Source organism: Candoia aspera, chromosome 5 (assembly GCF_035149785.1).
Source record: "Candoia aspera isolate rCanAsp1 chromosome 5, rCanAsp1.hap2, whole genome shotgun sequence".
NCBI classification, from domain to species: Eukaryota; Metazoa; Chordata; class Lepidosauria; order Squamata; family Boidae; genus Candoia; species Candoia aspera.
In genome coordinates, this window is record NC_086157.1 from 104,427,904 (window position 1) to 104,451,259 (window position 23,356).

At 40.2% G+C, this 23,356-nt stretch overlaps 1 protein-coding gene across 1 annotated transcript in view; it reads right to left on the minus strand.

Annotated features, from left to right (window-relative positions):
- The window catches only part of HEPHL1 (hephaestin like 1), a 29,329-nt gene extending 20,246 nt beyond the window's left edge, over positions 1–9,083 (minus strand). The window contains exons 1-4 of the mRNA XM_063304738.1: positions 8,914–9,083; positions 5,570–5,814; positions 3,212–3,424; positions 205–384 (exon numbers count right to left, since the gene is read on the minus strand). Coding sequence (XP_063160808.1) covers positions 205–384; positions 3,212–3,424; positions 5,570–5,814; positions 8,914–9,083 — 808 coding nt within the window. The remainder of the gene's footprint in view (positions 1–204; positions 385–3,211; positions 3,425–5,569; positions 5,815–8,913) is intronic.
- Between the last annotated feature and the right edge of the window lie 14,273 nt (positions 9,084–23,356).

Genomic DNA, 23,356 nt, shown 5'->3' on the forward strand with positions numbered 1-23,356 from the left:
AAGTGAGAAGCACAGCTTGAAATGAAACTCTGTTTCAACCTGTAAGCAATCTAAGCAGAAGGCCCTAATAATATTACTGAAATGTAACTTACCATTTCCAGGTTCTTACTTAAGAGAAGCTATAGCAGCCAGAAGTCACACTCCAAGCTAGTTATGGCTGTAAAAAAACAACTTACAATGGCAACAGTTATGGCAACGACTTACAAAGCATCATATTGCTCAACTGAAAATCTTCACCCTCTTTATCGACTGTGCTAGGATCTAAGCAAAAAGTGATTATATTCTCATCCAGGTACCAGCTGAGGTTTTCATCTATAATGCTGAACATCAGGGCAAAGCCTTTAGAGTGGACTGCTACTGAAGCTGAAGTATTGTCTAATAATCCTTTAAAACGAAATAGAGAAAATTATCTTAAGGAAATTTACTCGGAGAAGGAAATGAAAAAGTTATAAAGAAGCTGCTTCTGATCTTCTTAACAGCAGTAACAAGTACATTTATATTTTACCCCCTCTCTCTACAGTTGCAACATAATTTCCTTCTTTCCATAGTCTACCATTTCTAATCGTCAAACCCATAAGTCACAAGTTCATTTTTTTATTTTTTTTCAGCAAAAAGTCCATAAGGGGTTTCCAGTCACTAATAAATGTGGTTATTGTCCTATCTCTAATCAGACAAGTCAATTTTGCCATCTCTGCTAATTCTTTCATCTTCACCAGCCATTCCTCTGTTCTGGGTATTTCAGAGTGTTTCCATTTTTGTGCATATAACAATCTCACAGCATTTATCATATATAAAAACGATATTATCATAACACCCTTTTTAAAACTTTTCTTTAAAAATGCTCTGTAACACCTTGAAAGCCAGTGGGGTGTAGCAGTTAAGGCATCAGTCTAGAAACTGGGAGACCGGGAGTTCTAGTCCTGCCTTGGGCATGATGCCAGATGAGTAATCTTGGGCCAGTCACTCTTTCTCAGCCCTAGAAAGGAGACAATGGCAAAACACCTCTGAAAAATCTTGCCAGGAAAACTGCAGGGACTTGTCCAGGCAGTCTCCAAGAGAATGGATTAAAAAAAAAAACACCCTACATTTTATACAAAGAGCAGAAACATCTCAGTATTAAATTTTTAAAAAATGGTTAGTATTGGAAGGTGAGGAATAAAAACAGCTTCAAAGTGACAGGTGGAAGACATCAGGGAGGACAAAAGGAGATGCTACCTTTATAGGAAGTTCCATGCTTGGTGTTGACCTTTGAAGGAGGACCTTTCCATACTTACTCCTAACCATGAGACAAACATGCCTTGGCAACTTCCTTTTTCCACTGTGACCCCAGGATGCCTGCATCTTGTCCCCAGCCCATGAGTGAGACAGCCTTAAGTTGTCTTTAGCTGTATGGGTATTAAAATAATACTCCTCCCCTTATTCCAACACCATCCAATGGCAGAGTCAAAAAAAAATCTGCTAGGCTTTCTCAGGTTATATTTTGTTGAAGTATAGTCAGGTGGTGAGCAGTGGTGGGTACACAGGGACAAGACTTGAGGTGGGATCAGGATCAGCACCGAGGACAACACATGCTGGTTTAGTTTCTGGCCATCTTGAGCATAGGTGAAAAGCACTGCAACTCAGCAGAGGGAAAAGGTCCTGAAGTTGGTCTCTTCACATCTCACTGCCCACTTGTTGCTAATGAATTTGTTTGTTTGTTAAATTTATATGCTGCCTGACTCCCTGCGACTTTGGGCGATTTACAAAAATGTTTAAAAAAAGTAAACAAGAAAACAACATAAAACAATAAAGAGCAAAGATGGCAAAGATAACTAACCCAGATGGAAACAATGCAAAAGAAGAAAAGGAGGCTTTGAGCACACTTGTCAAAGGCCTGGGCAAAAATCCAGGACTTCAGGGCCTTTTAAAACACCAGTAGGATGTGAGTTGTTTGAATCTTGGAGGAAACCTCATTACAGAGGGCAGGTGCTGGTACAGAGAAGGTGCAGAGAAGGTCTCAATGGATGGCATTGTTTAACTGAAGGAACCCGGAGCACACCAATCCTGCCAGATCGGATTGGTTGGGCAGATCCTATGGGAGACAGGCAGTCCCTCAACTAACCAGGCCCTACGCCACATAGGGCTTTATCTGTAGCAACTGGCACCTTGAATAGCACCTGAAAGCAAACTGGCATCCACTGCAGCTCATGAAACAGAGACTTTACATGGGCATACCAAGGCTGCTGCATTCTGGGCCAGTTGAAGCTTCCAAATGGTCTTCAAGGACAGCACCATATAGAGTACATTGCAGTGAGTCCAGGAAGAACTCCAAATTGCGCACCATCCTTGAATGGGGAAGGGCCACCCCACTCAAAGTCATAGATGGAATATCCCCAGATCTGAGCAGTCCAAACACCCACAGCCACTCGGTCTTGTTAGGACTGAGTCGGGGATGGTTCATCCCCATCCAAACCTGCACAGCCTCCGGGCACTTGGCAGAACCTTGACAGCCTCACCTGGCCAGCCCAGGGTCAAAAGATATAATTAGGTGTCATCAATGTACTGTTGATACCCAACCCCAAACTTGCAGATGAACTCACCTGTGATGGACTTCAGTAACTTGGCTGGTTATCAGCAGTGGGTTAATTGGACCCACTGCTGGGGCACTTTCCAAGGAGGTGAGCAAGATAAGAGAAAACACAGTCTGGGACTGGAATGCAGGAAGAATAAAAGGTTCAGACAAGCACTGCCCTACCAAGTTATTTCCCCTGAGGTTAGGTAGAGTAGCTTTAGTCTGGCAAGATTCTGCCTATATGGTGTGAACAAATAAAGAACTGAAATTTGGCTGGATTGATCCTTTGTCATTCTTGGGCTGGGCCTGGCATCACCCAGCGGTTTCATGTAGATGTTGAAAAGCGGGGGAGAGAGAATAGAACCCTGTGGCATACCACAGAGGAAGGCCCTGAGGAACGATCTCTCCCTGCCTACCGACACCAACTGGAACCAGCCCTGGAGACAGGAAGAGAACCACAGTAAGACAGTGCCCCCAGTCCCCAACCCACAGCTCAAGCCAGCTCACAAGGACCCTATGGTTGGCAGTATCGAAAGCTGCCAAGAGATCAAGGAGCACAAGGATGGATACGTTTGCATGGCAGTTAGAACAGCGTCAAGTATTCTGATACTAAGCCATTTAGAGCCTCAGTAACCAAAGACAGTATTCTAAACGCTGTACCTTTCTTACAAACCAGCAATGGTCCAATTAACCCACTGCTGATATCTTTTGGGGTGTCAATATGTGAATGGTAAATCCAGGTCAGACATGGTGGATCAGCTGGAGTAGGTGCAAAATCATCAGTAACTGGCCACGTGTATGTGTAATTGGTCCCAGGGAGAACAAAGTCATCTACTTTGCTCTTTCCGCTTGTTCCATCACGATAAAGTGCCCCTGAAGCAGAGACAGAAAGAAGACAGTCTGAATCCACGATATTTTCCTTTAATGCCATAATAGCATTTCTTCTGTTTCCAAAGTTCAAAAGTACACCTGGATTCTTATGCCATTTAAAAAGGAGAGTGGTAGGATGTGGGAAAAAAAAATCTGGAAATACAGGTAGTCCTTGTTTATCAACAGTAATTGGGACCGGGAGTTCCGGTGCTAAGCAACATGGTTGTAAGGTGTGATGTCACATGACTATGCCAACTTATGACAGTACTTCCAGCATTCCCAGTTGCTATCGTTAGGCAAATCCCATGCAGTCTAAGGGTCCCACAGTCATATGGTTGCCATTTGCAATCTCCTGCCAGCTTCCCCATTGACTTTGCTTGTCAGAAGCCGGCAGTGAAGGTCGCCGGTGATCATGTGACCGCGGGACACTGCAATGTCATAATTGTGGGCTGGTTGCCAAATGCCCAAATCGTGATCACATGACCACAGGGACACTGACACGGCTGCAACTTCAAGGGCCAGTTGTAAGTAACCCTCATTCAGCACTGTTGTAACTTCAAATGGTCACTGAATGAGTGGACATTAAGCGAGGACCACCTGTAAAGCAATGGCCAAACATTTCTGTAATTCTGCCAAGAAAACAGCAGTCACAGCTCAATTCATCTTTCTTGTGGGTCAGTTGACTTGGGAGAACATTGCAGGTTCCAGAGATTAAAGGTGTTAAGATTGCAGAGATGAATACCCTGACAAAAAGAGGTCCATCTGGTTCCTTACATCCCTTTTAGTAGCTGCAAGGTCACTGCTTCACCCACCTCTTTCACAGAACTTGTTAAAGGTGCACAGACTATCACACATACAGTACACCTGTGATACATTGGGTTGGATGCTCTAATTCCCACAAGGGAGCTCTCTAAATCCTTCCCTTGCAATCCCTACTGTAATGTCCCACAATTTCCGGGGACAGCCTATTTGATTAATGTTGCTACCATCCACTGTTCTCCAGAGAAATCCTCTTTCAAAGCTGTAACTCTGAATGGGGTCATGCTGCTCAAGTGTTGGTTCATGACTTTAGGGTTCTCCCGGACTTTTGGCTCCTGCTGAAACAGCAAGTAGAAGCTATGGCCAGGGGAGCATTTGCTCAGTATTGGCTAATGCTCCAGATAATGACCCTATGTGGACCAAGATGTCCTGGCTTATGCCTTGATCACCATTCAGTTGGATTACTGAATTATATTCTATGTAGGGCTGGATTTGAGATGATTTTCAAGCTGCTGCTGATACAAAAGGCAGCAGCTAGACCCCTGATGGGACAACCCAATCAGGGTGGAATAACAACAGTTTAGAAGTTAACTGTATTGATTGCCAGTAGGCTTCCAGGCCCAATTCAAAGTGCTGGTGCATTGCCTTTAAATACCTTGCCAGAATCAAATCTGCCCATATGGTCCGGTCATAAAAGGAGAGCCTGTTGTGGGTCCCCCTCCTTGGGCAGTACAAGAGATGTAGACCAGGTGATAGGACTCCTCAGTTGTCCCCATTCTTTAGACTAACCTATCCCCAGAAGTACAGATGGTCCTTACCCTACAGATGTTTTGTAAACTATCCAAAGTAGTGGTTCCCTGACAAGGATTGATAGCCCATCCATGGCAATTGACTGTGATGGCTATATGGAACCCCCAAGCTCAGAAGCAATATTTGGGACAGCAAAAGCAGGAGAGGGCCATTGCCTTCATGCCCTGCTTGCTGAGAGAAGCAAGATGTTAGATTTTCCACATGATCTAGTTTTATCAAAGACTATTAGTCAGACTATTGAAAGCTTAATGCTCTGAAATAGTCTACAGTAGCTCTGAATCCCAAATGTCAGCAGCTATGAATGACTGATTTGTTTTTATGTTCTTTTAATGAACTCCTTGGAAGTACCTGGGTACTCATTGTGAGAATCAGAACGTTGGACGGGTCAAGAATACGGTCCAACACAGCAGGGATACTTTTATATATCTCAGCAGACTAACTGATGGGAGGGGCAGCCTTGAACCCAGGTCACTTCAGCCTAGTTCTATCACACTATTCCAACCACCTTAGTCACTCTAATAGTAATATTGGAAAATAACATCTGAAACAGTAAGACTGAAAAGAAATCATTTGTTTTACCTTCAGAGTCTTTCTTGTAAAAGACTCCATGCGGATGTACAGAATATGGCCAGGAACCAAAGTTTTTTAAATGAATAATAAAGGTGTCCCTTTCTTCAGCTATCAGCACTGGACCAAGAAAACCCAGCCAAGATGGTTTTGCAATCTCCTGAGAGTAGCACTCATCTGTGAACTGTCTGAAAATTGCCTTCTTGTAAACTTGTCCAATTCTGCCAGGTCCTCTTTTCATGGTCTTATTTGCTTCTCTACAATGAAAAGCAGGAAAACCAATTTTCAACCCATATTTCAATCATTATGGAAGATCAAAGTTCAAATGCTGTATCACTTCCACTCTCCAGAATATGGGGATTTTTAAAAAAATTCAACAAATTTGTATACCAATTTCAGCTTCATTAAAACAAAACAAAAAATCTAGGAATCTGAAATTCAGGTGTTACAGACCTGAAATCTAGGAATCTTGAATTCAGGTGTTACAGACCCCCTAACAAATAACCAGCAAAGAGAGAAGCAATATGCCACTTAATATAAATATGGGAGAAATGTGGGATGTGGATGAGTGTGACATGAATAGAGAGCTGGGGACAAAGTACCCCATGATGGAAAGTACCCAACGATGCTTTCACTTGAATGACCAGGGGCTCAGTTTGTTTCCAGAACAGATTGGGAGCTGCAACTGATAATACCCAATGGGAGAAAGAAGATATGTAGAACCTTGGAGCCATAAATTTAAGAAACAAATTAGTTGGATCTTGAATATGGACTCCCAATCTCATTTTTCTTCTGGTACAAGGTAGTTTCTCATCTACTTACATATAAGATTATAAATTTGATATTGGCAAGCATCCAAGTTGAGATTTAGAAGGGCTTAACCCACTTGACCTTCTAGAAGTCTGTTAAGACTTGGCTTTTTCCTCAGACATTAGGGCCAGGATTTAAGGTAGCCCAATATAGGTGTGTCTGTTGTGCAAGTATAGATTCTTTTTTCTCTGTTTCAATTATTTTCATTCTGTCTGCTTATGGGACTCTTTTGTACTATTTTTTTTGCAAATTGTCTGCCATCTAGAGTTATGTATTTAAGATCATATACATTTCCTAAATAAATAAACTTATTTGTCCACTGAATGTAAATTTGTCTATGCTAAACTAAAGGTACTGAAGAAAGCTAATAATAAAAAAGACAAACCAGAATTATTATTAAAATAAGCCACAAATAAATAAAAGTATATGATTCCATGAACAATAAACATCAGTGAAAAGCAGCTAGATTTGGTAAGCTTAATGGCTTTCAGTTGCACTGTTTTACAGTCTTTGTTAAGTCTTACCATGGGTTGTTGAAGTTAGCTGCTAGGAGAAACAAACCACCATTGTAAATTTAATGGTGGAAAAAAATAAACTTGGCAAGCCATTAGCTAAGGTATTGTTTACTGCTTGATTTTTCATCTAGTGTTAATCTTTGCTTATCTGGGTGTTGATTGCTGGTAAGAGGGTGTTCTGGTCATTTTGTTTTCTTTTTAGCTTTTTATCTTCTCTTTTGAGTGGTATGTAAATGTTGTTTACTTCTATGTGCCTGTGGATGGCTGACTTGTCTGAGTGCCAGGCTTCCAGGAATTCCCTTGTGGTTTTGGATTTGACTTTGTCTAGGATGCTCAGTTTTCCAGTTAAAACTACGGTTGAGTCTGTCCCTGTGTTGTGAGATTGAGGAGTTTCCATTGCGTCTTCTGACTGCTAGTTGGTGTTTGTGGGTGCGCTCTGCTAGTCTTCTGCCTGTCTGTCCTACATAGTGGCTGTCACAGTTCTTACGCTGTATGTTGTAGATGATGTATATGTCTCTATATATATCTGTATGTCTCTATATATGACAAGATAGAGATAGAGATGATACAGATAGAGATAGATATATTACATTTGTCCTTTAAAACCAAAGTCTCTTCTTAAGTTGTGCTTTACAGTGATTTTTTTTCCATTAAGGTAATCCACATTCAGGAGCATGTAAAATATCAAGGTTTCACAATGAAATCTGAAAATCCTAACAGATGCCACATAGAGAATCCTGCTTTTCCTACATTCTTCTGAAGAGAATTCTCCATGCAAGCATGGACTTATTCAGACTTCTGAACAAACTTGAGGTGGAAACTGCTACTATGACCATGCTTCTTCTGGGTAGGTGCATTATAGACAATTAGCTATCCATAAAGGATATTTTGCTTAGAAAAAAATCGAAGCAGGAATTTGTGTGGCTTCCTGTACATAATAGAATTGAATATTTATTTATCTATTTAACCTTTTTATATAGCTGCCCATCTACCAAAGGTACTCGTGGTGGTGAACAAATAATGTGAAAAGGTGCCTAAGAAGACCATTTAAAAGAAATTTTAAAAGCCTCTAATTATGAATGCAACACAGTGTCCATCTTAGCTGATTTTGAAAAACTAAGTAGTATCAAATCTGGTTAATGACTTGGATGAGGGACCACAAGGAAATCCTAAGGCTGTAGTAGACTAGACTGGGGAATCAAAACACATTCCAGAAGAAAATAATGGAAAACCCCACCTGTGTTCACACAGTCACCCGGAGTTGAGCACAAATTGAAAGAATCTTTAAAAGCGGTTTGCTTTATTATGCATTGATTAAAAGGCAAAATTAAGCCTCTCAAAAACTTTTCCAGCTGCACGGGGAGAAACATCCTATGTGTAATATGTTTTTCTTAGATATTCTCTGGGTAGATAGATAGCAAGGTCCTCAACACTGCAGACACAGAGAGCAACCAAACTGCTACAAAACAAGGCACTTAGACATTATGTTTTATGCACAGCACAGTCATGAGCATTTTTATTTAGAAAGAAAATTTTACTAATTAAAGTGGGCATAATAAATAGGCTTAGTCTACAGCCCTTTTGCTTATGATATAAACCCTTAATCTAGCTAGGTCCGCAGGGCAGTGGACATGCATTGAGTTTAATTTGGGGACTTACGTTGGGGTTCATACAGTTAGTATAACATCAACATTTATCTAATCTTGACTTACAAAACATTACATGTAGGAAATTCCTCCCATCTTTCAATCCTTTCTCAGGGAAATTTGCAACTTGTGTGTCATGGATCTGACTGACTGAAATCCAATATCACATTTCACAATTCCCCCACCCCAAAAACCAATCTCAGGATGAATGTTAAGGCTGCTTTAAAAATTGCCCGGGCACACTTTTGAAAGGATAGAAAGCCAAGAACTTGGAAGCTGGTAAGTCAACAGCTACATTTGGGTGATGAACACAATATATCCAAAGTGATGAAATAACTTTAAACAAAATCTTTGCCTCGCAACAGGAAACCCTGATTTGACTTACTTATCCTCAGAGAGGTTCTGTCCTGTGATCTGATTCTTCCTGGTTGGTGCATAATCCCAATTTTCTTCCACAATTCCAATATAGTAGATTCTGGTAGCTCCTTGGGCTAAAACTATAAACCACAGGATAATACAGATTAAAATGCTGGTGAGTGGTTTTACAGAAGGCATGTGTGTGCAGTTCAAGCGCATGCAGTTCAAGCCAGAGGGAGCAAAAGCACTTTCGCCTCTCCTGCTTACAAAAATTCCAGCTACTGGAGTCAAGCAGGGAAAAATGGGCAAAGCAACGCTCCTCCCATCCAATAATTTGGGTCTGATGAAGGACAGACCAGAAAACTTGAGCAAGCAGAGAGAGGCCTGGTGGTGTAGGGTTGCTATAGCAATGGGTTCCTTGCCAGGACTTGCAGGCCTCCTGTCCAAAATGGACTGGCTAAAATGAAGAAGTTTCCTGTCTGGATTTCCAGGTGTTTTGCCAGTCCTCAGTCCTTGATGAGAAGGCTAATGCTACAGTATTAGAATAATAAGACCAGTATTTGGTCTTACATTTGGCTCAGAGGTTGGGTACCCAAGAAATCCTTTCCCAACTGGGGGCCCTCCGTGCTAATTAGAAATTATGGTCCATTCCACCTGGAGAACACCAGCTGGAAAAAAAACTAAACTATGAGAACAAACAAATCCGTTTTAGAAGAAATGCAACCAGAATGTTCCCTAGAGGTGAAGATAACTAGGCTCAGACTCTCATATTTTGGGCACATCGTCAGGAAAGACCGATTGCTTGAAATGGACATCATATTTGGTAAAGTCGAGGGCCAGCAGAAAAGAGGAAGACCTTCAATGCGATGGATTGATACAATTACCGCAAAAATGGATGAAAACACTGGAACAGTCAGGCATATGGTGCAAGACTGAACAGCATTTTGTTCTGTTATACATAGGGTCGTCATGAGTCATAAACGACTCAATGGCAACTAACAACAACAACAACAATAACAACATGTTTTAGGATGCAGGTGGCCTTGTCTGTTTGCACTGAACATGGTGTCAGATTGTGAATTCTAAAACTATCAGGGCAAAATGGTCTCCTGCATTTTTTCCTATCAGTTCACAATCAATTTGATGTAAGAGAATTTGCTTTTGAAATTCTCATGGTGTACGGTGATGTTAGCCTTTTAATTGAGGTACAAGGTGGATTTGTGTATCTTTCATCATACAATCAGTTCTCCAGTGGCACAATATTCTTGGCTCCCCTCATTTCAATTAAATCCGAAGAAAATATACTTATTCTGGGAGATGTGGGTCAAGAGTCTTTGGAGTGGTGGAAAAATGTTTCACAGAAACCATCACAATTATTTGCATTCTCTCCCTCACCCAGCAATAAAGTAAGCACAAAAACAGCATTAAAAGAAGTTTAAAAGAATATCTTGTTAGGCATCAAGAGTCTTGTGATTGAGGCAGCATACACATTTGATAAGTAGATAAATCATTCTCAAGCACCCTGAGAGTAAGGAAGAAAAACAGAAGGTTCTTTTGGAAGAACACTTCTCAGAAAATGCAAAGACAGATTTTGCAATATATCAGTATATCAAAATCAGTTACATGTACAGTGAGGCCTCCAGTTAATGGCCTCCAGTTAATGGACTTCAAATATAATAGACCAAATTTTCATTTGGGCCTCACTCCCCAAATAATGGGCAAGTCCATTGTTTCAAAGTCAATCTGGACAACCAGTGTAATTTACATAATTAGCTTCAAGATTAATCAATATCTTTAGTTCAATTGCCTCAACTTTTTCATATTGACACAAATTACATTTAAAAAATGTCAACAATACCATGAGGCCAATGACATAAGTTGTGTCCGTTATGTAAATTTGGATATAACAGGCACTTGGGTTTAATGGAACTCCTTTAATGGTCTTAATTTAATTTAATTTAATTTTCACAGATGAAGATATTCTGATATGCACATAATGAAAGAACATTTCTGATTTGCTTCCTTGTATGAAATTAGATGTGCTTTACACACAGATCTTCATGTGAGTCATGAGACACAGTTTCACTCCATTCTTTTTCCTTCATTCCACTGGTTTCAGGTTCTCCTCCCCACCTCAAGCCAGTATCCCTAGTCCTCACTGACTTTTTTTTGGATCCAATCCTCTTAAGACTGTCCAGAATTCTGCAACTTTAGTTCCTTCTGCTCCTGGAAAACAAAATGATAATCCTTTCTTGTGCGTAAATGATGTCACTTTGCTATATAAGCAACAATGCTCATGGACTGAACACTGCTCAGGTCAGCCATATTAAAATAAAAGAGAGAAGCACCAAACGGTAAATCACTGTATGTAATATGGTAACTGTATCATCATTTATTGCCAGTAGTAAAACTTGTCAATGTAATTTTGTATTTTATACTATAATCTTTATGAGTGGGGTGAATGCTATATCAGCAATAACTACCTGCTAATTCAGCCCAATAATTCCAGCCTTAACGTTACCTAGGCTATGTTAATTGGTATTCATAAAAGTGTCTGCATACATATTTTAGTGCTAGTTGCCCAGTAGGATAATATTGCATCAATGCATATGGCAGAAAGATCCAAAAAATTTTTTAATGCAGCAAAAGATCTGTATTTTTTTTCCAGATGCTACCATATTAATGGTAAGCCACCCAAAGTCAAGAATGTGAGATGGGCAGCTATATATATTGAATGAATGAATGAATGAATGAATGAATGAATGAATGAATGAATGACAATAAATGAAGAATGGGATTCTATTCTAACAGCAAAACTGGATCCTTCCACTTAAGTGACTCACTTGATTGTCTGAAGTCATGCTATCTACATTTATGTACTTGCTACTACATTTATATTCTACTTTCAAATAAAGAAACAACTGGAGCAACTTATACAACATTCAGATAGAAGACTAATTAAAATACAGTCAATAATGCAAAAAATGGGGTTAAATATTTATTTTAAAAACCTGGGGAAATAAAAAAAAGTCAGCAATGGACAGCTAATCACCTCAAGAGATTTTCTTCCTTGTGGGCACTTGTTACATCTATATTGGAAAGATAATTATACTTATTTTTTGGCCACTAGACTTCATCATAATTCTGGGCAGTATGCAATATAAAACAAAGCAATACAAGCAGTACAAAAAGGAACGCACTATAGCCTCACAGGAAGTTAACTTTGTGGCCCATCCCAAAGTTTTTCTTCACTTATTTTATTTTACAGGGCTTATAATATGCCCCAGTCCCAAGGGACACTTGCAACTATCTATGGCAACCTCTTTTTTTTCTTATGTCCTCATAACATTGTCTTCATCTGTTCCTCAGCCCATACCTGAGGCAGCCTGCCTGCCTGCCTGCCTGCCTTCCTTATTTATTTCTCAAATTTCTGTCACCACCCATCTCTCCCGAAAAGGGACTCTTAAGTCATCCTTAACTATACAGGTGTTTAAATAACATTTTCCCCTGTTCCCTTCAAAGGTTTTACCATGGATGTGCTTCACAGACAAATTTTGTTAGTGACACAATAACCTGACCCCCTAAGGCAGTGTTTCTCAACCTTGGCAGCTTGAAGATGTGTGGACTTCAACTCCAGCATGGCTGGCTGGCTGGGGAATTCTGGGAGTTGAAGTCCACACATCTTCAAGCTGCCAAGGTTGAGAAACACTGCCCTAAGGGATGGGATGAGCTCTGAATTTACGGATCTCTTTATATTACTGCAGGCATATCCCATCCTCCACCCCTCCATAGTGAAGCAAAAGAGAGCAAGCCAGCTCTCTTTCTGCTATTTCATGGCACAGCTCCTCATGCCTGTCAGCTGTTGTTTGAGCTGCTTTTGAACACGGGTTTAGGGTTCCTTTAGAATAGCACTAAACCAATTTTCAGCCCCCTTTCAATACAGGTTTAGTACTCTTCTGGAATAGTTGGTATTTGCTGATAGCTGGGTTCCCTTGAACACACCTACAGAGGTGCTTATGCAAAACCAAAACTAGTTTTGACAGATGGCTGACACGAGAAAAGAATTATTGCAGCAGTGGAAATAAAGATTAATGGGACTGTAGATTAATTAAAGAGGGAGCTGAAAATTCTGGGGCCTGTAATCTCAACACATCTATATACTGTCAGGTTGTAGAAAACTGAGGTAAACATTAATCTCCAAAGTGTAATTGTGATAATCAAACTAGCTGACATGAGAAAAAAAAACCACTGGTTTCTTTCATTTTTCCCTCCCAATGAAGGAAAACTCCTAAAACTCGGCTTCTCCCACACCCCAGATCCAGCCCATAATAGGGAGAATAAATGGGGCATGTTTTCCTACTGGTTGGAGCCATTTGGTGGGAAGTGGGGGAAACAAAGCCAAGAGAAGCCACCAGTCCTTGTCCATAATGTGCCTTGTGCAATGTAAACATGAGCTGTTGTGCTTATGGCAGGACTGAGGGCATCAATGGGGCAGCAAATTTTCATACCCATTTTCTGGGCCTGGACTGGTGGAAACTCACCTATGAGGAGAGCTCCAAGCCAACGCTACAAGCATTTACTAATAGTAGCTCAAATAGCTATTTCCAGGATTAACTGATGAAGTTTAGAATTCATTCTCAAGCCTTTTGTATAAAAAAATCAGTGATGCTACCTGGTTTCTTCCATACTGCTGAAATGTAGTTTATAAACACCTTGAGGCAGGGATCTTGATGAGCTTCCACCTCCTGCTATTCTGTATCATGGTAATACAAACCTAACAAGTATTAATAATTGCATTTTTAATATAGATAAGCCAGCTCATACACTATGGAGCTACTTCCTTTGGTCAAACTTGTCTCTTTAGCTACAGTTATTCATGGCAAGTCTCAAATTTAGTAATTTTCTGACCCAAACTCCACACCTTCATCTTCCTGAAAGTCGTCTTTGTCTATTTAAGTATTTTCTTTTAATTTGCTCCACTGAATGACCACAACTTTTCCCAGTTTCAGCTAGTTCAGTCAAGGATAAAAAATGATGTTGATACTGTCTGAAATACAAGCTCTTCCATCATCAGTAGACTGTTGAAGATAATGGAGGGAGCTAGCTGACTAAATAGCCTACATACATCCCCCACACACAAACCTCCCCAAAAAACCTCTGCCTTCCAAAAGAGGGGAGGGACCTCTTGTCAAAAAAAGGAAACATCTTCTGTGGATGTGGTTCCAGGTTTGCAATTTGCTTACTTGGTGCCTCCAGATACTTTGTATGGCATAGCCAAAATATTTGGACAATCCCTACTGTGCTAGTTAAACGAACAGCTTAATTCACAGAGAAATTGTGTATATCAGATTAAAGCCACAGTCTTTTCTTCCTAGCATGCTAGTTAGCTTTGTAAATATAAGAATTATACATGTATATGTGTGTATATATGATCTCAGTTAGAATTCAGGGCAAGCCATCTAACATCACAGTGATCCAAATAGACGCCCCAACCACAGATGCTGAAGAAGCTGAAGTAGAGCAGTTCTATGAGGATCTGCAGCACCTGCTGGACAACATGACTAAAAGAGATGTTATTTTCATCACAGGAGACTGGAATGCTAAGGTGGGCAGTCAAATGACACCTGGAATTACAGGTAAGCATGGCCTGGGAGAACAAAACGAAGCAGGACATAGGCTGATAGAATTTTGCCAAGACAACTCACTCTGCATAACAAACACTCTCTTCCAACAACCTAAGAGATGGCTTTATACATGGACTTCACCAGATGGACAACACCGAAATCAGATTGACTACATCCTTTGCAGCCAAAGGTGGTGGACATCTATACAGTCGGTAAAAATAAGACCCAGAGCTGACTGTAGTTCAGATCACGAACTTCTTCTTGCACAATTTAGGATCAGACTAAAGAGATTAGGGAAGACCCACAGATCAGCTAGATATGAGCTCACTAATATTCCTAAGGAATATGCAGTGGAGGTGAAGAATAGATTTAAGGGACTGGACTTAGGAGATAGGGTCCCAGAAGAACTATGGACAGACGTCCGCAACCTTGTTCAGGAGGCGGCAACAAAATACATCCCAAAGAAAGAGAAAACCAAGAAGGCAAAATGGCTGTCTGCTGAGACACTAGAAGTAGCCCAAGAAAGAAGGAAAGCAAAAGGCAACAGTGGTAGGGGGAGATATGCCCAATTAAATGCAAAATTCCAGAGGTTAGCTAGAAGAGATAAGGAATTATTTTTAAACAAGCAATGCGCAGAAGTGGAAGAAGACAATAGAATAGGAAGGACAAGAGACCTCTTCCAGAAAATTAGAACCATCGGAGGTAAATTCCAGGCCAAAATGGGTATGATCAAAAACAAAGATGGCAAGGACCTAACAGAAGAAGAAGAGATCAAGAAAAGGTGGCAAGAATATACGGAAGACCTGTATAGGAAGGATAACAGTATCAGGGATAGCTTTGACAGTGTGGTCAGTGAGCTAGAGCCAGACATCCTGAAGAGTGAGGTTGAGTGGGCCTTAAGAAGCATTGCTAATAACAAGGCAGCAGGAGACGACGGCATCCCAGCTGAACTGTTCAAAATCTTGCAAGATGATGCTGTCAAGATCATGCATGCTATATGCCAGCAAATTTGGAAAACACAAGAATGGCCATCAGATTGGAAAAAATCAACTTATATCCCCATACCAAAAAAGGGAAACACTAAAGAATGTTCAAACTATCGAACAGTGGCACTCATTTCACATGCCAGTAAGGTAATGCTCAAGATCCTGCAAGGTAGACTTCAGCTATTCATGGAGCAAGAATTGCCAGATGTACAAGCTGGGTTTAGAAAAGGCAAAGGAACTCGGGACCAAATTGCCAATATCCGCTGGATAATGGAAAAAGCCAGGGAGTTTCAGAAAAACAGCTATTTCTGTTTTATTGACTATTCTAAAGCTCTTGATTGTGTGGACCATAACAAATTGTGGCAAGTTCTTAGTGGTATGGGGATACCAAGTCATCTTGTCTGCCTCCTGAGGAATCTGTATAATGACCAAGTAGCAACAGTAAGAACAGACCACGGAACAGCAGACTGGTTTAAGATTGGGAAAGGAGTACGGCAGGGTTGTATACTCTCACCCTACCTATTCAACTTGTATGCAGAACACATCATGCGACATGCTGGGCTTGAGGAATCCAAGGCTGGAGTTAAAATCACTGGAAGAAACATTAACAATCTCAGATATGCAGATGATACCACTTTGATGGCTGAAAGCAAAGAGGAACTGAGGAGCCTTATGATGAAGGTGAAAGAAGAAAGTGCAAAAGCTGGCTTGCAGCTAAACCTCAAAAAAACCAAGATTATGGCAACCAGCTTGATTGATTACTGGCAAATAGAGGGAGAAAGACTTTGTATTTCTAGGTGCAAAGATTACTGCAGATGCTGACTGCAGTCAGGAAATCAGAAGACGCTTAATCCTTGGGAGAAGAGCAATGACAAATCTCGGTAAAATAGTTAAGAGCAGAGACATCACACCGACAACAAAGGTCCGCATAGTTAAAGCAATGGTATTCCCTGTAGTAACATATGGCTGCAAGAGCTGGACCATAAGGAAGGCTGAGAGGAGGATCGATGCTTTGGAACTGTGGTGCTGTAGGAAAATTCTGAGAGTGCCTTGGACTGCAAGAAGATCCAACCAGTCCATCCTCCAGGAAATAAAGCCAGATTGCTCACTTGAGGGAATGATATTAAAGGCAAAACTGAAATACTTTGGCCACATAATGAGAAGACAGGACACCCTGGAGAAGATGCTGATGCTAGGGAGAGTGGAAGGCAAAAGGAAGAGGGGCCGACCAAGGGCAAGATGGATAGATGATATTCTAGAGGTGATGGACTCGTCCCTGGGGGAGCTGGGGGTGTTGACGACCGACAGGAAGCTCTGGCGTGGGCTGGTCCATGAAGTCACAAAGAGTCAGAAGTGACTGAACAAATAAACAACAAAAATGTGCGTACATGTATATGTTTGGAGTCCTTGGTGCTCTCTGAGCTTGGTTATTTGCTTGCAGATGTTTCATTATCTGACTCGGTAACATCATCAGTGGTTTTCTCCTTGGTAGTTCCTTGATTAGGGTATTGTTTTCTGCTTGACTGTTTGTCTGGTGTTAATCCCTGCTTAGCTGGGTGTTGGCTGCTGGAGGGGATGTGTTCTGGTCTTTTTGTTTCCTTCTTATTTTTTTGTTGTCTCATTTGAATGATGTGTAAATATGGCTTATTTCTATGTAATTTCTATTGTAATTTATGTAATTATGTAATTTATATCAGTGGCTGATTGATGTATGTTTATGTAAATTATTATGTAATTTATATTGATGGCTTATTTGTCTGAGTGCCAAGCTTCCAGGAATTCTCTAGCATTGTTGGATTTGGCTTGGTCTAGGATGCTCAGTTTCCCAGCTGAAACTATGGCTGAGTCTGTCCATGTGTGGTGAGATTAAGGAGTTTCCATCATGTCTTCTGACTGCCAGTTGGTGTTCGTGGATGTGTTCTGCTAGCCTTCTGCCTGTCTGCCATACACAGTGGCTGTCACAGTCCTTACCCTGCATGTTGTAGATGACTCCTGTTTTTTCTTCTTGGGCCACTGGGTCTTTTGGTTTACTTAGGATGTTTTGGAGGACTTTTGTTGGTTTGTGTGCTATGCTGATGCCGTGTGATTGTAATTGTCTGTTGGTTGTTTCTGAGATGTTTCTGATGTATGGCAGTGTTATCCTTTTCATAGCTTGTGTTGGTTGTGTGTAGTGGGTTGAGTGGTCAGGCACTTTTTGATAGAGTTGAGGGGGTATCCATTTTGCTGGAAGATGTTGTATCGGTGGTCTGTTTCCTTTTTCTGGTGTTCTGGGTTGCTGCAGTGTGTTTGTGCTCATCTGAATAAAGTTCTTATACAGCTCCTCTTGTGGGAGGTTGGGTTGTTGCTTTGGTTGTGGGGCATTTGGTTAGTGTGGGTTGTTTTTCATTAGACTTGTATTTCTAATTTGCCACCGTCACCAGTTCATACACTATTCTGTGCCATGGTAATACAAAACTAACAACTACAGTAGGTCCCTGGTTTAAGAACATCCTGGTTTACGGACAACTCCTAGTTAAGAACTTTATAATGCCATAAAGGCTATTATATTAGTAGTCTATAACATCAACCCGTCCCACCTGATCATGCAGAGAGGGCATGTTGCGGACCCCGTCTGTAAGAGAATTTCATCTGGCGGGGTCCAGGAGGCGGGCCTTCTCTGCAGTGGCGCCCGCCCTGTGGAACATTCTACCCTCTGAGGTGAGGCAGGCCCCTTCACTCCCGACCTTCCGGAGGGGCTTGAAGACCTGCCGCCTCGCCTGGGATGGGAAGGGCAATAGCTCTTCCTGGGGGTGGCTGGTGAGGTAGAGTTCTCCTGACGGAATGGAAATCTCCCACTTGGATTTTATATTTATATTTTTATTATTTTAATGTTGGTGATTTTATGATGTTAGGTTTTAAGGTGAATTTTATTGTAAACCACCCAGAGTCCCCCTTTTAGGGGGAGATGGGCGGTGATAGAAATGTGAATAATAAATAAATAAATATTAAAAATTCGAGTTAAGTACAATGTTTCAGGTTAAATACACAATACTACTTTGTGTATTATTATGTTTAAGATGTTTTAGTGTATTTGGAAGTATTTCTTAATTTTATATGCATAGAAATGTTAAATATATACTACATATTAGGACAAACATTTGACTAACTGATGCTAAAAAACTGTTCTGACTTACATAGAAATGTGACTTAAGGAACCCATTCTTAAACTGGGGACCTGCTGTATTAATAATTGCATTTTTAACATAAATAAGCCAAACTCCACACCTTAGTCTTCTTGAAAGTCATCTTTGTCCATTTAAGTATTTTCTTTTAATTTGCTCCATGAATAAGAGCTTTGTTTTGTCTGTTAGCACTGTTTCAGACTAACCAAAAGCTTATGCCTTTTAATAAAATTTGTCAGTTTGAAAAGATGACAGCAGACTCTTTTTGATCATTGTCATATGCTTATGGTTTTCATATTGACTTTGTTTGACGTATCACATCAAGCTATGGTCCATCAAGTAATTTTATTCAAGATTATAATAACAATAGTAAAAACTAATACAAACTAAAAGAAAGATAGAAAAATCAAAAGAGTAAAAGGTGCAAAGGGAAAAGAAAAAAAGAAAAGACATAAAAATAGAAAAAAGAAAGAAAAGTAAGAATATAATAAAGAAAAAAAAGTATATAAAGAAATGACTTCTAATCTTCATCACAACAAGTATAAATGATTTTAGTAACTTTTCACCTCTTCTGAAATTACAAGTGATCTCTTCTTCCCATATCCCATCTCTTATCTATAAACAAATCCATAAAGCATCATCATTTCAGTCCCTGTGTCAGCAAAAGTCCATTAAGGGTTACCAGAAATATCTATTTTATCCTTGATCAAATAAATCAACTTTATATTTCTTCATTTTACTTCTAACAATTTTAATCTTTAGTCCATTCAAATAATGTTGTAGAACTTGATTTCTTTTCATTTCTTCTTCATCCCTTCTCATGAGATTCTTCAAAGCTTTAACAAGTTTCTTTTGTAAGTCCAGTTTAGAAAAATTATGCACTCTCTTGGTTAATTGTTTGCATGTCCTTTTAAATTATTAAAACATCAGCTGGTTTCTCCTGTATGTCCAGTGTAACATCTTTTTCCATGTTATTACTGTAGCCTGTCATTTGTAAATCCACTTTCAATTCAATCTCTGTCTTTTCAAGTAAAACTTGTTCCTCTTCCATAACATCTTTTAGACAAAGTCTATCCACAGAGGCAGATATCACTGTTGACGTTGTAAATATTAACTTCTGACTCCACCTTTCAAAAGCGTATTTCAATATTTCCAGTGTTAGAATGTTTTGCTCCATTCTGTAACAGTCAGCTTTATGGGTTCTTGTCCTTTAATTGAAATCTTCAGTTCCCTCTAGTGTCCAATTTTTAAAACCTTGTGTTTTTTTAAAAAATTCAAAACAATTTGACTTTCCCACAGGAAAGATTCTTTATAATTAATTCCAAAATCTTATTTCAAATTTATCTGGACCCTTAATCCACGTATAACTTTCTAAAATCAAGGTCTTCATTCGCTTTTGCTGTTTACTTTTAATTTTTTTTTTTAAACAGTTGATTTTTTCTTTCATTAAGGATTGAAGACAGACTCACCTGGTGTTTTCAAACTTGTCAGTCTAAGGTTTATAATAGCTGAAAAGTAGTTAATAAGCAAACTATGAAAGTGATTAGAAAAGGAAGGATGCGAACTTAGTGTCCTTTCAAAGGCACCGACCACAGTTTGAGTAAGATGGCTATTCCCTCATCACCCAGTGCTGAAAACCTGTTGGAGACCACTGTCTCACAGTCTCTTCATGAGGAGCAACTGTCTGCAGCATTTGTGGGCAATCTCCCATCCTCTCCTTTGTCCAGAGAGGTTCGAAGAGCCAGTCTGCTCACCAGCAATTCATTCTTCCCCGCAGTTGTCATCTTCAGTCCATCATTTCTTCCTCTGGAAGTCTATAGTCAAACAAGCTATGGTTTGTTTAGTCATAATTGATTCAACAAACCTCAGAAGGCTTGCTTTGCACAAATTGTGGTTTGTTCAATAAACCACAGCTTAGAATAATGTGTAAACTGAGTCAATATTTCTTCCATCATAAGCTGCCCAGTAAAATGTGTTCAAAACTTACAGTACGGAACAATATTGAAATACAGACAGAATATAGCACAATCATTGAGTTGCAATCATCCTCAGCGATTATAATAAACACATTACTTAACACGGCAGTAGTAAAATAAAACTAGCAGAAAAGACTGTAACTGTTATGAGTACAGATGGTGAACAGGAGGGGGCCCCTATCCAGGGGGGAAAACGCATGCGTAGTTTAGAGGCTTTGAACTGTCCTTCAAAGAAACTCAGAGCAGATCTGCCTTGAGTTTTGGGGTTTATCTGTCAGGGGTTCCCATGCTCCTTCAGTTTGGTAGGATTTTCTGTTTACTTTTGTTGTTGTTTATTCATTCAGTCGCTTCCGACTCTTCGTGACTTCATGGACCAGCCCACGCCAGAGCTTCCTGTTGGTCGTCAACACCCCCAGCTCCCCCAGGGACGGGTCCGTCACCTCTAGAATATCATCCATCCACCTTGCCCTTGGTCGGTCCCTCTTCCTTTTGCCTTCCACTCTCCCTAGCATCAGCATCTTCTCCAGGGTGTCCTGTCTTCTCATTATGTGGCCAAAGTATTTCAGTTTTGCCTTTAATACCATTCCCTCAAGTGAGCAGTCTGGCTTTATTTCCTGGAGGATGGACTGGTTTGATCTTCTTGCAGTCCAAGGCACTCTCAGAATTTTCCTCCAACACCACAGTTCAAAAGCATCGATCTTCCTTCGCTCAGCCTTCCTTATGGTCCAGCTCTCGCAGCCTTATGTTACTACGGGGAACACCAATGCTTTAACAATGCGGACCTTTGTTGTCAGTGTGATGTCTCTGCTCTTAACTATTTTATCGAGATTTGTCATTGCTCTTCTCCCAAGGATTTAGCGTCTTCTGATTTCCTGACTGCAGTCAGCATCTGCAGTAATCTTCGCACCTAGAAATACAAAGTCTTTCACTGCTTCTACATTTTCTCCCTCTATGTGCCAGTTATCAATCAAGCTGGTTGCCATAACCTTGGCTTTTTTGAGGTTTAGCTGCAAGCCAGCTTTTGCACTTTCTTCTTTCACCTTCATCATAAGGCTCCTCAGTTCCTCTTCGCTTTCAGCCATCAAAGTGGTATCATCTGCATATCTGAGATTGTTAATGTTTCTTCCAGTGATAAAGTGTTTACATTAGCAGTTAATAAACACTAGAGACTAATTTCTTGTCTCAGTGTAGTTTTTTGCTGAAGTCAGGAGAGTAACATAGTCTTTAGACATGGTAGAGCAGAACCATTTTGGTCTCCCTCTCAGAAACCATTCAAAGTTGACCCATGGTTGTTCTCAATGCAACCGTGCTCAATATATGGAGAGCATCACATGATGCCATTCATGCACCTCCAACAGGAGGGTGCATTCAACCACTAGCTCCCCATCCATGCTCTGTGTTTAAAGCAACTCAACGTTTGCCATGGAGAAAGCTGCTGAAGTGGCCAAATGCCCAAGGACCTTAAAACAGCTGAGATATGATAGCATGAAACTACTGCGGATGAACCTCTGCAGGGCTAGGAGAAAGCTCAAGACCTAGGAGACAAGATGTGACAAGAGTTCTTCTCCACCACAAGCACTGCAATACTCATGTTAGAAAACCAGAGTCAATGCATTTCCTGTTGATTTACAAATAAACCACCTCAGCTGCTAAACAGAGAGAGTATTCACATGGGTGCAGAGCTGATTGGGTGCAGATATTTAAATAGTGCAGTCCCAACAGATTGTGGGAGTATTAAACCAGTTGGTATTAAGCAAGCAGATTGCTTAGTCTCCACTTAGAATAGCGTGGAGTATCTTCCTAGCCATATAAACTAGAGTTAACAACATGACATTTGCTCTGTACTATGATGGCTAGGAAACGTTTTAGAACTGGTATGATTCTCTGGCTTTGCTGTACCAACATAAAACAGAGCCCATGTGATCCTCTCTGAGGAGAGAACCACTAAAAGGACCTTTCTCTGTTTCACTTTTGTTTGAGGATTTAAAAAAAAGTGATGGCAAAATTTGTATGCAAGCCAGAAACTCTTCTGTGAAAGGGCAGATGGGGGATGAAAGGATAATAAACAATCTAAACCAGCTTAGCTTACTTAAGCACATGTGTAAATGATGAAGTGGTGGATCATGGACAAGCAACTTTTGGTAGTTTGAAATGATGTAACTTTTAAAAACAACACTACTTTAATGGCCACTATCATTAAAAGTGCATGAACCAGGATTTTTATACTGCCCATAGACTTCAGCAAGGCTGACATAATTTATAATTGTCTGGTGCCTTTCTCCAACATGATCCTCCTCTATCATTAAACCTCTATGAGACTGTTCAAAAATACTATAATTATATAATTCTTGTAAGTGGTTTAACAAACAATTGGTTAACCCACTTCTCAAGATGATCAAGTAATCGCTCTTCAGACAGGAACAGGGGACCCATGGACCTTCTAATATGATGGACTACTTCTCCTTTCATTGCTGACAGTTGGCCAAGTTGGCCAAGGTTGAGTCCAACAACTGGTGTCCAACAAAATTTAGATAGTCTAACTTCTTATCTTTATGATAGAGAATCATGGGTAAAAAACTGTGACCTTCCAGGTGTTACTGAACTACAAATCTTAGCATCTGTCATCATCACCTATACTGTTGGGAGTTGTAGTTCAAAAAGACCTGAAGAAGCATAAGTTTTCATAATTTAAATATATGAAAGCATAAAAGAAGTTGAACTTCA